Source organism: Phlebotomus papatasi, chromosome 3 (assembly GCF_024763615.1).
Source record: "Phlebotomus papatasi isolate M1 chromosome 3, Ppap_2.1, whole genome shotgun sequence".
Classification (NCBI taxonomy): domain Eukaryota; kingdom Metazoa; phylum Arthropoda; class Insecta; order Diptera; family Psychodidae; genus Phlebotomus; species Phlebotomus papatasi.
This window is the reverse complement of record NC_077224.1, coordinates 19,729,701-19,746,667: the sequence shown is the minus strand read 5'-3', so window position 1 is coordinate 19,746,667 and position 16,967 is coordinate 19,729,701. Positions and strand designations below refer to the sequence as shown.

At 31.4% G+C, this 16,967-nt stretch overlaps 1 protein-coding gene across 1 annotated transcript in view; it reads right to left on the bottom strand.

The window, feature by feature from the left end:
• Positions 1-3,021: 3,021 nt before the first annotated feature.
• Positions 3,022-16,967, bottom strand: part of LOC129806836 (uncharacterized) — a 64,039-nt gene continuing 50,093 nt past the window's right edge. Inside the window, exon 3 of the mRNA XM_055855624.1 lies at positions 3,022-3,903. Coding sequence (XP_055711599.1) covers positions 3,607-3,903 — 297 coding nt within the window. The 3' untranslated portion in view covers positions 3,022-3,606. The remainder of the gene's footprint in view (positions 3,904-16,967) is intronic.

Below are 16,967 nucleotides of genomic sequence, written 5' to 3'. Positions count from 1 at the left end.
TAAGTTATTCTACTACTAAATTATGGTGCTATTCTAATGAAAAAGGGAAGTCTTTCTCCTTATTATTTTTTAGTACATGACTGTTCTCAAGTAAATCTGCATAATCGACTTCTCCTTCGATCGATTGGTTCCTGTCACGATTATTTGGTAGTTTTAGAACACGGCAAGGACTGGAGCAATCAGTTCAGTCAAGAACCAAATTGAAGAACAATCGAAAACGTAGATACGCATGAGAACAGCCATGTGCTAAAAATTGTTCAACGGACGGATTTCCCTTTATTTTCACTGGAAAAACACCATTATTAAATTTATAGAAAAACTTGTCATTTTCTCAATAATTCGCTGAAGGGCCTGTATTCTATACAAAATCGTATTTTTCATTTTTAATACTTAATTGGTCATTTCTCTGAATCTACTGAAACGATTTTGTTCTTCATTAAGAAAGGTTCAAGGCCTTCAAGGCGTTCAAGGTCTTGAATTGACCAGGAATTTCTTAAAAGTAAAAGTTCATAAAGGTAACACGAGAGGTACTACAAAAAATACTTAACAGTTTAATTTAAATTTGAAAACTGTTAAATTTAAATATATTTTACATTTACAATATTCTCGTAAATCTTGAATAAACAAATATTATTATTATTTTAAAATAGTTCATAAATAACAGAATGATTTCATTGCCGATTGACAAAATGAGATCTGCTGCAATATTTAATGAAAAAGATTTAAATAAAACTATTTAAATTTTTGACTATATTGAATATTTTAATATAATACGAGCGCTTTCTATGATTGGCTAGAACTTTGTAGCATTCAAAGCTCTGTCCAATCAGAGAACTCTATAAGACTAAAATATTTAATCCTGGTCAATAATGCTTAAAAAGTACACTCAATAATTTTATAATTATTTTTCACTAAAACATTAATCCTAAATTGAAAAAAATTACTAAAAGTAAAGTATTATATATACATTTAATTAAATATTAAGCCATATAAAATATTTTAATGTCACCTTGTTCTTTGATTGGCTAACTTTGAATACTTTAACCCTTTCAGGACGATTGGGTCACCGGTGACCCAAAAATGAAATTTTTCCTATATAAAATATAAAAAGCTGTGTTTTGCTCTACAAAGTTAGAACAAAATGATTTTTTCTGACCCTCAATTTTTGACTCTTCCGTCCTTAAAGGGTTAAAAACTCTAAAGCACCACCCAATCAGACAGCGCAACAGGAAGAATACGAGAGGGTGGGGCAGTTTCATGCAGGATCCAGGAGAAGTTTTTGTGGCCAATTACCTAATTAACTTTACAAACAATTTCAAAAGTTCATTGAAATTTTTTTTGAAATATATATTTCATAAAAGCGCATTTAAAACAATTAAAAGAAAAATAAATTTCAAATTATCAATGGCTTTATAATAACAAATTTTCTGGAAATTTTTCCAAAATATTCTGTATTTTTGGTAGTATAAGGTTTCGTTATTTTAAAATATCATTGAAAAGACTCTATGGTAACACTGGTTAGGGCGAAAGGAACACATATTAACACTTTAAGAACTCGTATCAGGACCTATTGACACCTTACTTTGTACCATTTGGAATACGAAATCAGAACACTTAACTTTATCGAAAAATGTAGATTAATGAAAAAACGCCAAAATTTCAAAATTTGGCGAAAGTGTCAATAGAGGTTCACTGTCGAAGAGGTGTTCGTTCGACCCTACAAAAAACAAGGACAAGATCTAAATCTAAAGCGTTATAATGATCTTTCAATGTTCAGATTAGAACTGCAAAGACCTTCCATTGACAGATTAAATTATTTATAATACACAGAAAAAATATATTTTGTAAAAATGTTTGTGAATGTTTGTGAATTTCTATGGGGGACTTACGAAATGCTCGTAAATCGTAATCCACAAACAAGTTCGTAAAATTTTGTACTTTTTTCACAAACATTGTTCGTCAAATGATCATTATTTGACGAAATTTTTTTTTGTACTTTTACAAACATTTGTTCGTAAATGTTCGTAAACATACAAAAAAAATTTCGAAAAATTTTGTCCTTTGTTCGTAAGTTTTCGTTTGTCTGGCAAATTTGTTTTTGGAAATGTTCGTAAACACACAAAGAAATGTTCGTAAAATTTTGTCATTTGTTCGTAAATTTTTGTCTGGCAAAAATTTACGTACAAATGACAAAATTATGCGAACATTTTTTTGTATGTTTACGAACATTTACGAACAAATGTTTGTAAAAGTACAAAAAATGTTCGTCAAATGATTATGTTACGAACAATGTTTGTGAAAAAAGTACAATATTTTACGAACTTGTTTGTGGGTTATATGATTCACGAGCATTTCGTAAGTTCCCCATAGAAATTCACAAACATTTACGAACAATTTTACAAAATATTTTTTTCTGTGTAATTAATTTATTAATCCTGCAAAATGAAATTTTAAATTAATGCACTAGATTTTTTACTTAAAATAAATAAGATTTAAGGTGTTTTCAAAGCAATTAATTTTTTATTGGAATTACAAGTTTTATATTAAATACAGTAGACTCTCACTCAATCGGCTCTTTCTCAATCGGGCGTCAAATTTTGTTGACAGTTTTCACGCTTAATTATGAAGCTAATTCACTCAAATTCACTGTAGTTCTTCCTATTTTATCGTGATTCTTTATAATTGAGCACTTTTTGTGGAATTTACAAAGGCTTTGACGCTAAATTCTATCGCTAAACCGGATGACATTTTGCCCCATATTGCCGATTGAGAGAGAGTCTACTGTAATTAATAAAATTAAAAAAAAATATTTTGGGTGAAAATAATTTTTTAATTGGTCATTTGGACAGTTTTTACTTACCGTTTCAGAATTTCAATTCTCATTTTACTCAATTTTTTACTCACCAATTTTTTTTTTTTAAATATTGCATTACTTTTTCTTAAGAAAAAACTTCCCAAATTGATGATTACTGGCTAGATAACTAAAACCCCGATCAGTCCCTGTCCCATTAAAACCCATCCTCAGTTCATGAAATCACTTTATTTTCTCAATGTTTTTTTTTTCTGTGAATAATTTATATTGATGCAGTTTTGTCTCTTGTATTAACATAATTGCTTAACCAACATTACAGGGGTATTCGTACTTGGAGTTTATCAGCTCCTTTCTTTCGGAAAAAAAGAAAATTAAATCTAAACACAAGAAAATCACACACTGCAATTTATAAATATAATCTTTTACGCTGAATTGAGATTAATTGACGATGAATAAAATGCCTTTTTTTTGCTCTACACATGATCAATAGCAATTTACGATTAAATACCAGTTTTTCATTATTTTCCAATTAAAACGCCCTTTTCACGCTTTTCCTCAAATGTTGATGAGCCCTTCTTCCCCAAAAACAAAATGCCCCTTCTCTCTTTCTCTCCAGAAAAAAAGTTTCTTTTGTCACATTTATGGCAAATATATTGCACCCCAAAGAGCTTTCCGGATGGTGAAACCTTGAGGATTGGGAGGATCTATCGTCAAAATGTGGCTCAACTCTTCACAGAAAAGTATCGACAGAACACGGATCTAAACACCGAATTCATTTGGCTGAGGGAACAATATCATACTGGACGTGACGGAGGTTTCCGATTTGGCGGCGGCGGAGGAGGAGGAGCCACTCTCATGCGCGGAATTGGTGCCTCGAGAGCCGGCTCTGGCATTTGTCCATCTCCATCGAGATCCTCATCATCCACATCATCATCATCGGACGTCAGGGAATTTCCCTCTGAAGGAGATGGAGACTGGGACAGTGGTGACAGGGTTTCCTCCTCCTGCAGCATCGTCCTGAACTCCTGGATGGACTTATTAAGTGCCCAGAGCTGCGACAGAAGCGACAGATCCAACTGACGAAGGTCAATCTGAAAGAAAAGAAATTTTGATTAGATTGACAAGACTATTCAAGTTAAAAGATTTTGGAGACATTTATTTAAAAGATTGTTAAAAAAATAGATTTTTATCAATAAATGAAGTGATTAAATTTATTTCCTTTAATCAACAATTTTATTTACTTATTTGAAAAAGTTATAATAAGTAGAGAAGATCATTGGAGACTTTCGAATCTTTGACAGATTAAATCTTGAGGAATAAATACAAACTATTATATTAGGAATGCTGAAAAAATAAAAAAAACGGATGACAAAATTCTATTGCTTAGTTACAATCTAAAAAAAAACAATAAATTATACAGCTTTCAGATGTTCGGGTGACATCTGTCAAATACACGAGAATGTCAAAAATCCCCCTTCGTGCATAAGTCTTTATCTGGCATTTTCGGTTCCAATCACTCAAAAATCGGAGTGCTCTACGTAGTAAACCAGCAGAGACATTCTTTGGAGACTTTATTTAACAAAAAGTGTACTAAATTATTCGAAGAGAAATTATAAAAAAAAATCAAAACCGAGAAAAAATATACACAAATTTAGTGTAATTGAAATGAAGAAACTCAATAGTATATTACAAATTATGCGGAAAAACTTATTAATAATCAGCAGAATAATTCTTTGGAGGCATTTAAATATCATTTTGCGGATTAAATTTAAACACTGAAATACAAATTATTGAGGTAGAAAGTACCAAGAAGTTTCACAACTAAGCTAGAAAAAATGAAACATTACAGAAATATCACGTAACCAAATTATAAATCCAACTTAGAGGTTATGTGATACTTCTACAATAAATTTTGGAGGTTAGAAATGCTTCCTGACGCAGACAAACTTGCAAAAACTATAGGCGGACAATTTTGTTTAAAAATAAAACGTTTTTTGGTTGAATTTTGAGAAAAGAATACGTTGGAATGTCTGTAGACTTTTTTTTAATTTTATATTCCCTATAAAGAATATTAAACTCTATGATAGAAGCACCATAAAAGAATTACTTAAGAAAAAAGACATTTCCATTTTCATGTATTACAATATTTTAAGCATTTTTGTCATTAGCATTCATCCGGTCTCCAGGCTAGATAAACTTCATTCTAAAGTATTTCTAATTTTAAATAGCGTAAAATTGCAGTACATTTCAATTTCCTTAAGAGATTATGTTCTCATTTTAAACTCTTAATTAAAATTAATTTTTAAACATTGTTATGAAGTCGGTGAGGGTAAATCCTAACCATGAGTTGGTTTTGATTTCTAATCAAACTTTAAATAAATGTCAATTAGACATATGTCTTAGGGAAAATGATGTTTATACCTTAGAGACTAAGTACATGATTTAACTATATTTAGGATTGTTCTTAGGATAACAAATCTCATTTTCCCTAAGACACATGTCAAATTGACATTTATTTAAAGTTTTGTTAGAAATTGGTGTTTACTGAATGAAATTGCCGTGTAAAAAAAAAATTGAGGAGCTCAGAGCAAAAGAACGCTATTTTAATAGGGAAATGCATACGACTTAGTTTTTTTGCTCCGAGCGCCTCAATTTTAATTAAATAAAAGGTATAAGACTATTGGAAATTTGTAATAACTACGGCAATAACTTGCTCCATTCGTGGTCAATTTTTGGAAATTTTAGTGCATCCTACTTCTGAATTTGTAAGCCCTGATTGGACTTACTAAATTATTCTTTGGAGACTTTTCAATTAGCTAGATACTACTGATAAATTTATATGGCAGTCGTTAGTAATTCTAAGGTGATCAAATAAACTTCATCATCATTATTTTCAAACGCTTATTCCTATTGGGATCGCAGTCGAATAAAGTTTTCAGTATTTATTTAAATATAATTTAAACAGCTAACGATATACACTTTGAATTTATCTTTGACCACAAATTGGAGACTTTAACTTGATAAAGATTTTGGAGACATTCTTTTAAAAGAAGTGTCTATAGCAGGGTGAACCGTTTGAAACGAAATATACGTCAAAATAAGTTTGTCCAGAAGAGGAATTCTGCAACAGTATGACAAACTTTTGTGGTAAAATTCAGAAACAGGATAGCATAAAAGCCGCGTGATCATCGAATTTCCATTGCAAAGTGTTCTATGAAGCTTTTAATAATTGAAATAAATCGGATTTACAGTAGAGTCTCTCAAATCTGAATCTCTCAAATTCGAACGACGCGACGTTTGGATTCAAAATCTCAATTGTGGGGTTATGTTAAAAAATTCGTATTCTGGATGAATGAAAATCATATTTATGTGGTTCTTCCTGAATGTTTACATACCTTATGATCGTATAAAATGAAGAGAAAGTATGTTCCCACTAAGACTTGTCAGAAAGTACGAGAATTTGATTCAAAGTACAATATAATATCACGTAAATTTCGTTATTTTCAAAAAATCGTTCGAATTTGGGAGGTGAGAAATGTTAAAAATAGCCCCCGAGCGTTCGAATTTAGAAGACTCTACTGTACCATATAAAAATTTAAATTTGTCATATGACGTTGTCATACGCAGAGGTGTGCAAGAATCAGTTGAAACTGAACAAACGTCAAATGAAACTTGGCCGTTAATGACCAAAACACTACCTGAATAACCTTATTTTGACATTTATTCTGTTTCAACGCTTCTTGCACACCTCTGATCATACGGTTACAGAATTCCCCTACAGGTAACGTTTTGTCATTGACGTACAATTTTCATTTGACGTTTGTTCAATTTCAAACGGTTTTTGCTCACCTTTTGTCTATGGATTATCCATTTTTTTCCATAGTTTAAGAGAAATGACAATAAGTTGTTTAATTCCATTTAGATATTTTTAATCGAGCTAGGACCGAAATGTTTATTTGACATTTCCAAACAAAGACTTTTCATGAAATTAGGTACTTAATTCAAAGATTGAGATAATAATAAGCTTTTGACTTAAAGGATATTAAAACAGTACTAAATAGTTGTTTGGACACTTTTTTGCTTTAAATATTCCACGAACTTCAGTGATGTGAAGTTTGTTGCATTTTAGGTTAAAACCTTAAGGAAATTTGACACTATAATAACAGATCTTTATTGTAGAATAGGAAACAATTTACAAAAACCGATCAAAAGACTTTAAGATTAAATCTGATATACGTTCGAGGCAATCTTCGAATGATGATTGAAGATACATTTGAAAATCAGCAAGATTTTTTGCAGCAATATTTTCCCGGCAAATTCATTTACCATTTGCTAATTTACTAATTTTCCTATAATGCTTTCCCACAATAGCAGACACATTAATTTGCAATTAACACGTGTAAATGACCAAGTTTTTCCTGCATTTGCAGCGAAAGTCTTTTAAGCCACTCAATGGTCATTTTCAGCTGCAAATTGAGATCTCTCGAGGAGGTGTGTGCAAGAGTGAAAAAAGGGATACAAATTGTCCACAATTTTTCCTTTCAAATGTGATTAATTGCCAGGCGCCTCGATGCTTTCTTTCTTTTTTGTCTTCTTCTGGATTCTTGAATATTTTGCAGCAGAGAGAGGGAAAGATGATGGAGAATTTAATGGAAATGATGGCATTAAATTCAATTAAACTACAAGTTTGGTGTTTGTACGTCTTCTGAGAAAGAGTCTTAGGTGGTACGATAATTGCTTTAAGGTATCGGAGATGATTGCAGCAAACACTGTCCAAAGAAATTGTGTTAGAGTTGAAAAAGTGGAGGAGAGTGAAATCGAATGGTAGAAAATTGAATTAAAATAATTTCACAGAAGTGCATTGAGTTCTTTTTTCTCTTTTTTTCTTTAATTTAATTTCTGTTTTGCATTTTCAGACTCTCTTGTCCTTGTCTTCTATACTGAAAAATGCAAATGTTACGGGGTTCTGCAAACAGCTGCTGATTTTTTACATGATCTTCAATGCTTGATCAAATAATATTAAGATATATGATATAAGGAATAGGAGCTTTGACCAAGTTGACAAGTCCTTAATAAGTGCTTATAAAGTCCTTAATTAAGGCAATTGTTGTGGAAATTACGTACTCTAGCGGGAAAGGATAAAAAGTGCAATAGGGAATGAAATGGACCATGTTAACCGGATGAGACGATTTAACCTGATATGTTAGAAAAACATAACCCCAAAATGTCATTAAATATGCCAGTTTTCAGACTCTTCACTGATAAATCTATACAGTGAAATCCACGAAGTCTATAACCCTACTTAAGTAAGGTAAGTTTGACTAAAGGCCCTTCATTTAGTCCCTGCAACTCTTAATCCCGGAGTGTAAGTTGCCCCAAAGAGTATAAAACCCTGAAACATCTTCCCTTTAGTCCACACAGAAAAGTTTTGACTCTAAATTTAAGAATATATAACGGAGTTATCACACTAGAAAAATTTCACATCAAAGTTAAAGTGAAAAGTTGGTCATCAATACCTCTAGAACCACTCGAAATCGCTGATTTAGTCAGGACACATTGCTAGAATTGCTCAATGTCACGTCACGATATGGCACACGGGTTGTCAGAAGAGTGTTTTTGTTTTAGAAGCATTTCAGTCGTTTGAGCGAAAATGTGCGATTTTAGTGAAGAAGGAGAAGTGTTCCTCCTGTACGCTACTTTTATGTCGTGCAAAAGGACCCGAATGACTGCAATAAAGTAGTACCTGATGAAAATTTAATGAGCAAATTTTGCTCATAAATTTGCTCAATTCTCATTAATTATCAATCGTATTTATGCTATTTTAATCTAGCATCTATTTTAATCAGCAACAATTAATGTGAATCACGTTAAAATTTTAATGTGAAATTTTCTAGTGTGATACCACGGTAAGACTCCGGAAACTTAAATTGAATGTGAATCCCCGAGGCGTTTAAATTCAGAAGCTCTTTGCCAATGAAATGGACTAGAATCCTTATTTCTTTGACGCTAAGAGATCGGGAGTTTAATTTCAGTATTAACTGAAAAATGTCTTGAGAATTGCAAATTACAATTAAAACTAAATGATCAAGGAATTAGTATTAGGGCATTGGTATTCATTGGATGGGATTCGAAATTAAATTCCTAGGTGTTTCTGTTAAAGAATTTTCCATTTTTCTGTGTGCCTTATAAACTGGTATTCCTGAAGTCTCACTTTACTAGGTTTCCAATCTTTTTAATATTATTCTTTGAAACTATTATCTTATTGATTTCCCTGTTCCAGACACATCAGAAACTTTTTTAGAAGAACTTGTGATTCTCAATCGGTACCAGAAAGCTAGTTAAATCACAATGTACACGTCCGGATTAATCGATCTTAGAGCAACGTGTTTATTATGCTAACAAACAAGTCTTTTAATTATTTTTTGGTAAAATAAAAAATGAGGAATTAAAAATTAAGGCAGTAACTACTTAAAAATACTTAGTCAAAAGTTCTTAAATAAAGACTTTTGCAAAGGCCTTAAATAAGTACTTAGCCCTAAAGCTGTCACGCCATTTTATTTTCGCTACTCACCACAAAGCGCTTAATTAAATCATTTAGTTAAGAACAAGGTTAAAAATTTATTGAGTTACGAAGCCCAGAAACGTTTCAGTTCTTGCTTCAGTGCTGCCCTGAGTGACTTCTTCTTCTTCTATTTTATGTAAGGCTGTCGGACTCACTCCGGTCCATATAGACATAATGAGTTACTTCTAATGATTCTTTTAGTGATTGTCACTTGTCAACAAAACGTCAAAAATAAATAAAGCGACGGTCATCCAGGGTTGCCAGATGTAACTTAATTTCCGATCCCTAATACATCTCAAACCCCCTCTAGCGAGAAACCTGTAACTCATAATTGAACAACTTAATGCAAAAATGTAATTTTCACTTCTATATCCCTCTTTTTACAATTCAATAATTTATTCAGCAACCTTTTACCAAGTTTCTCATTGTTGATTCAACAATTAAATTTGCGCATCGATTGCTGATTAAACAATTGCGTCTTTGGAACAAATTTGCCCTCAAACTTCTCTCACTTCTCTTCTCTGTACAATCAACTGCAGAAGGAAGAAAGAAAAGACCATGGCTAATGGCTAAGATAGAATCATACAATAGTTATTATTTTGATGCTTGAACAAGTGTTTGTTAGAGGCTAAATTTCCTTCGTGACTTGATTTCTTCGTGGCACATTTCTGAGGTTAAATTGAACTTGCTGACGTGCACAGTACTTATTCCTTGTACAATTTCCAAACAGACAACTTAAGAATGAGCTCAATGATGAGGGCGTTTTGTGGTTTTTCTTTCTCTATATAATAATATTATAAAACTCAATAAAAAAAAACCTCTACTCATGGAAACAAACGCAAAGCAAAGGGGTGTACAAATCGCTAAATCGTGCCTCCCATTGAAAATTACTCAATAAATAAAGATATAAATAAAGATTTTCTTTTAAGCAAAAAGAACAAAATCGAAAAAAAACTACCACAAAACCTACTCAATTCACACTTTTGACCATTGAATTGAAGATACTCAATCAGCAATTAATATCCAGTTATGGAATATACATATTTTTTTCTTTACTTCTTGCAATATATAATTGTGAATCATACATGTGGGATTATTGTAATTTCTTCTCACTTCTACTCCGTTGATTTCACTGAAATCAGTTACAATTTATTTCTCATTAGCATAATTTCTACAAACATACGATTGGGTGGATTTTATCTCTTGGGGGAGATATTATTTGAATCTCGTGTGTTTATTGATCTCAATTCTACAAGAGATTTCTTTTTAATTTATGCTCTCAATTTAATTGCTATAAAATTTACTGCTAAGAATTACGAAAAGTTGACTGTGAGATCCCTCACAAAATCCTTTTTGACAGCTGTCAAAATTATGAAAGTTTATAAATTTAAATTCAAAATTAAACGTTAGGCTCAAAGCTGTATTTTCAATAGGACCAAAAAATTTCTTTTAAGCATTATCCATTAAGCAAATATTAAATCCCATAAAGCATTCTAATTTAATAATTTTTTTTCTAATTAATGATTGACTTTGATTGTTGTCAAGTATTTGTGGCGCTTGAAGTTGCACGATTGTCAATAACACTTAACGAAACGTCACTCTGACAACAACTATTCATCTTCACAGAGTTATTTAGATGCAAAATTAAAATGAATATTAAATCAGTATGTAAGTTCCGTTTTTAAATTAATGAAAGTGTCTTATCTAAGAATATTTAAAAAAAAATTCTATGGCACCCTATCCTTTACGAGTAGGGTAAGTGTGCCAAATTTCGGCATAGTTGCATGCAAGCGCCAAAGTCTCAAGTTTGAAATGTAATATCTTTAATAGAAATTGATTTTTTTTATTCCTTTTACTTAAGGAGTGTTGCTTAGAACCTTGTAGACAGTTTATCGTCTTTACTTACTTTTAAATCATTCTTAATACATTTTAAAATAAATAAAAATGTAGACATAGCTTTGGTGCCCTATTTTGGCCATCTTCATTCTCATAGTTCCTTGCCCTTCAGGAATTCCCCCAATGCCTTTTTCACGTCATCTCGTTTGTCGAAGCTACATTTTTTGTTATTCTTTTGCATTGTACAATCTATAGAGTACGTAAAATCTAAAAGTTCATGGAAATTCGAGGAACAAAATGGTGGCCGAAATTGCAAGCTGGCCGGAATTTGGCACACTTACCCTATCTTTTATCAAGAACGAATTTTCCATCAAATTTTGAAAATTGAAATATTCATAACCAATTTGCAAACCTTCCAATATTATTGGTTTGTGTCTTGAATATCACGTTTATGAGATTTCTGTCAGATTTTACATCTTGAGTTCGATTTCTTAGCTGGAACGGTCCGAGTTAGATCGATATCTTAAACATAAAGAAGAAGAAGAAGAAGAAATTATCTTCTCAATAAAAAAATGTTTAAATGGCCTTTAAAAATGACATGCCTCAAGCTGTCAAAATGACAGAAAGTTCTGTCGGTATTTCAAAACAAAGTTTTAAAAACTTAGTATTGAAAATTAAGATAATTGATACAAATTTGAATACTAAAGAGTAACAAAGACAGAAAATTTTCCCAATAGTCAAGTTTCTACGGTAGTTCTAACACATAATTTTTTATTATAACTCTTTAATTTATAAAAAGGATAATATGATAGATTTAGTAAATATATCCCTTTAATTCTGATATAAACCTTTATCAAATCTTTATTCTTAAAATGTCTATTTATATTATTGAAAGTAAAATAATTCAAATTTCACAATAACGAGATAAAAATGAAATTGTCATAAACTTCTTTAAGTTTTATTTAGACTGAGCGAGAAGGGGAATTTTTGACTTTCTCGTTTGTTTGACAGCTGTCACCCGAATATCGAAAAGCCGAATATCAGAGAGCTTTGTGTATTTAAAAGCTCACTATATGAGGATCTCTTAAACCTTTACGTTTACGTACTGAATTATTACGTGAGCTCGTAATATAAGAACCATCATTTTAATTCAACTAAAGGCATCTACACACTAGGAGCAATTTCTTTAAAAAATGCCTTTTTGAAGAAAATTTCCCCTATCCTTGTAGAAACATCAGAATTTTTTTTTTTTTTAAAAGGCAATTTTTGACGAAAATTGCTTCTAGTGTATAGACACCATACCAGGGTGACGAAGATTAACTTTAAAACCAACTTAAAGTATTTTGACATTATTGGCATTTCAACTTAGTTATTGTGAAGTTTGATGAATTTCAGCTTTAGAATTAAATAAGGGAAGAGTACCGGCGATCGACAGTGTTCCTCGGATCGTCAGGATATTACCGTATTGTTGCTCCAAATCAAATTAATTTTTAAAAATTATTAGCTACTTTTTATCATTTAACTCTCACAAGAATACAGTGAATTAACTCAGATTTAATTTATAAAACCAATTTTCCCTGAGACACTTGATTAAATTCCTGACGATCCGAGGTACAGATTGCAACTTTGCAATTACACCTAATTTTTATTAATTTATTGTAACAATTTAAAATTCAAATGCACAGATATAGTTAAATGGATCACTAATACACCAATTAGCATGCACAAAAATACCAAATAGTATTTTGAGGCTTATATTTTCAACTAAATATCGAGCATGTCTCTTAACATTCCGATCCGAGGTGCTCTTCCCTTACCTTTATTAGATGATTCGATTTATTTCTTAAAAGCCGATTTGATCATTTGAAGCCTAATATTAATATCAGAATTGACAGTAATGTCCATCAAATAAAACTGACAATTATTCTTTGACAGTCCTCGGTGTGACAATAACTGTTCATCAATCTTAATTGATAATCAACGGGTTTTAGGATTAAGGATTCCAAGAAGATTTCCACTGCATTTTTTCTAATTTCCACTAAATAAGGGGGTATTTAATTAAGCGTTCTTTTTATATCTGTAAGCGCGATTTGATTTGTAGGATATTCATTAAGAAAATTTGTCAAACTTGCAATACTTCAATATTTTCTAGGATAAAGGTTTATCCGGTTTATCATAAAACTGTCATACACTGAAGATCTATACGGGCTTCAGACCTAAGGCTTAGCCGTATGGCTTAACTGCTCTAAATTATTTATCAATCACGATTTTTTGGAAAACTATCTCAGGATTGGATTATTAAAGATGAATGATCTATTGTGCTCTTAAAAAGCAATAAAATTGCTCGCCATTTAGGATTGTGAGACCTTCGGGAACTGGCCTAAACCTCTAGTCTGAAGACCGCTTTAGGATCATTGATTAAAGTTTATTTGCATAAATTTTCTCAATTCTTTAATGCCAAATTTTGCAGGATAAATATTCTTAAGTAATGCCGGCTTCAGACTAGAGGTTTAGCCCAGTTCCCGAAGGTCTCAAAAATCTAAATAGCAAGCAATATTATTGATTTTTCAAAATCTAATGGATCTTCTGCCCTTAATATTTAATCCTAAACAACAATTCCCTAAAAAAACATGCCTGATAAGGAATTAGAGGAGTTAAGCCAGATGGCTAAGCCTTAGGTCTGAAGCCCGTATAAGTCTATTTGGGCCTTAAGACTTTGCCATATAGTTTTAATTCTCGAAATTCTTCTCAATAAAGATTACTTGGAAAATGTTGTCTTACAATTAGATATTAATGGTAAAAGATCCATTAAAGGTAAAAATTCGAGAATTGGGCTAAACTGGCTAAGTCTAGCCTATAGTCTGAATACCGCTTAAGACTATCCAGTAGAGGAATTCTGCACCGATATGATAATGTCATATGACAAATTTTCGTAGTAATTTCAGAACAGGACAACATTAAAGCTCAAAGAGTTCTATGAAGCTCTTTGCAACTGATATGAATCGGATTTTCTATTATTTTTTTCTGAATTTACTACATAAAAAAATAAATTTGTCGTATGACATTGTCATGTTACGGAATTCCACTTCAAGAAAGTTCTAATAAATTTGGGTGAAATTTCATAGAAAAACATGTAATTTTTTTTAACTTGTGCAATTTCCCTCATCACGAAGTCTGCAAAAATGAGGAAAAAGAGCCACACTTTCTTCATCATTTAGCAAAATTGTGTGAACGTTTTTGTGGTCATCAGGTGAAACAATCTATAAATTTCCCAAGTAAAATTGATCACGAAAAGATGTATTTTTCACCATTTATGAAATACGCATCTTTTTCATCTCCTATATTTCTCTTTCATGATCACTAAGGCTTGAGATGTTAATCTCCATATCTGTTTAGTTTTTTTTCTTTCTTTCTATACTTTGCGTATTTAATGCTAGAAAAAGAGTGGTAATATATTTTCGAGATGACGAATAAAAAGCAGTTGAGATTTCTATTAATAATCACTCTTAAGATCATCATGAGATATATTCGTGACAAAAATCCTCCGTCAAAGAGGAAATGATGCGGTCTTTCAGTGTTTTTGTGCTCTAACATTAAACGACTTCTTGCAATTATTTGTAATTTATCTGGTGCAAAAAAAAAAACACTTTCATCTTTTAGCCAATATGATCTCAATCTCCAGTGGCAGGAAAACTATCATAGATATTCAAATGATATTACATTTTCTCCATCTCCCTTCGACAATTTCATTATGTTTATGATGAAAACTGTCCACTTGCACTAGCTGTTGAGAAGTTGAACCTATCTCATTTGACTTTCTTTGCGCACGTATCAAAGAATTTTTTTTAATACTGATTGACTCTTTTCGAGAGATTTACCTTTTCTCTTGTGGGTGTTTTCGTACACAAAACACTTTTTCCCACACAATCAGCAACTTTGCACACCAAAAAAAAAAATATCTAAGAAATAAATAAGTAAAACCTCAGAGGCATAAGATGTATGTCTTTCACTGCATAAGCACTTCATGGAGAGAAAATTTATAATATTAAAATCTATTGAATTTTTTGAGGCAGCAATTGCAAGACTTGTTTTCAGAAATTCTCCACTATTGTGTTGACGTCAAGAGTAGAGGTTCAATTTTACCTCCAAATCACCCAAAACAACAAAAATATTTGATTAAACTGTGAGAGAATATACGGAAAAAGTCTTATTCATTGCATTTTTCTTACTGTTCAGGCAGATTAAGAAAAGAGAGAATTACCACATATTTTGATTGTCTGTGAGCATTATCCATTATTTTCTTTTTTTATGTCAATCTCATTATTTCAAAAGAATTTTCACTTTTAAATACATCCATTGAAAATACCTTCCTACTCTAACAGAGCTATTTACATATGACATTTCAAATTGTTATAGATGGAGCTGTACATTTAGTACATGGCTGTACTAAATTAAATTGCGACTGAAATAGAGGGGATTCTGGGGAGATAATTTTTATTAATAATAAAAAATAAGTTTAAAATCCATATCTTTTGAACGATTGGTGCTAAAATGTCTCAAAGTTATTTGAAAGAAATCTTCTGCGGGTACGCAAATTTTCAGATTGCATAGTCATTTCGAGCGTGTTTTTTTTCGATCCCAAAAATATGCATAATCCCGGGACTTCCTGTATGCTATTTTATTGTAGAGTGGTGAAAAGTTGCAGAAAGAATAAAGTCAAACGCACAATAACTTTCGTTTTGTAAACGTGTTTTTGAAACTACCTATGAGAGTGAGCGAGATGAATAGATCTAGATTGTTTTCACTTTCATTGAAATGTCAGTCAAAAATATGTTTACACAACAAAAGTCATTGTGCGTGGGTCATAACTCATAACACTACACAGACAAAACTTATTTATTATGCCTATTCACAGCTGTAATTTGATCATCTAAAAGCGTCTCAGGTCTCAGCTAAACAAATGCAAAAATGTCAATGATGTTCGAAAAACCGTTTTAAATTTTCGAAGAAAGTTGTGAGAAGTTAGGAAATATCACTCATAGAAGCTGTTAAAGAAATTACTCAAAATTATGTGAATAATTCACAACAAAAACAAAAACTACTGATATACATGACATTTCGAAATTCGAAGAAGAAGTGTCAAGAAAGTAAAATATTTTGCTATTTTTTTTGGTTTTGGAGAAATTCTAGATGTTTTCAGCTAAATTGTTTATTTACGTTTATAAACGTGAGAGGAAAAATAAGATTTTTTTAATCGAAATGTAAACAATAGGGGGAAGTTGAAGTTTGAATGTGGGGCAGCTTTGAAATTGGGATTTCCTCCTATTTTTTAAATAAAATTCAGCCTAATCATGATATAATTTACGTTCACAAGCTGATTGAGAAGCTAAATTACATTATGATATGGCTCAATTCTATTTAAAAATCGGAGAAAAATTCCAATTTCAAAACTGCCCCAAATTCAAAGGTTTCCCACTTACACTTTCTCAGACACAAACCTCCCTTTCATCTCATTTCATATTCAAACAAACACTTGTCAATAATCGGTCTATTCACAGTCGGAGTTTCATTGATGATTCAAGTGTCACTGATTATTAAAATTTATTAAATTCCTCAGTAAGAAACTGCCAAAGGAGTTGATCAGTATGATTATAATGTCATTTTAATAGTGCGACAAGAATATTACGTGCTTCTACATCTGCTTTGATTTTCCCACATCAAAGTGAAGACTGACGTTGATATTCGAAACACTTCGAA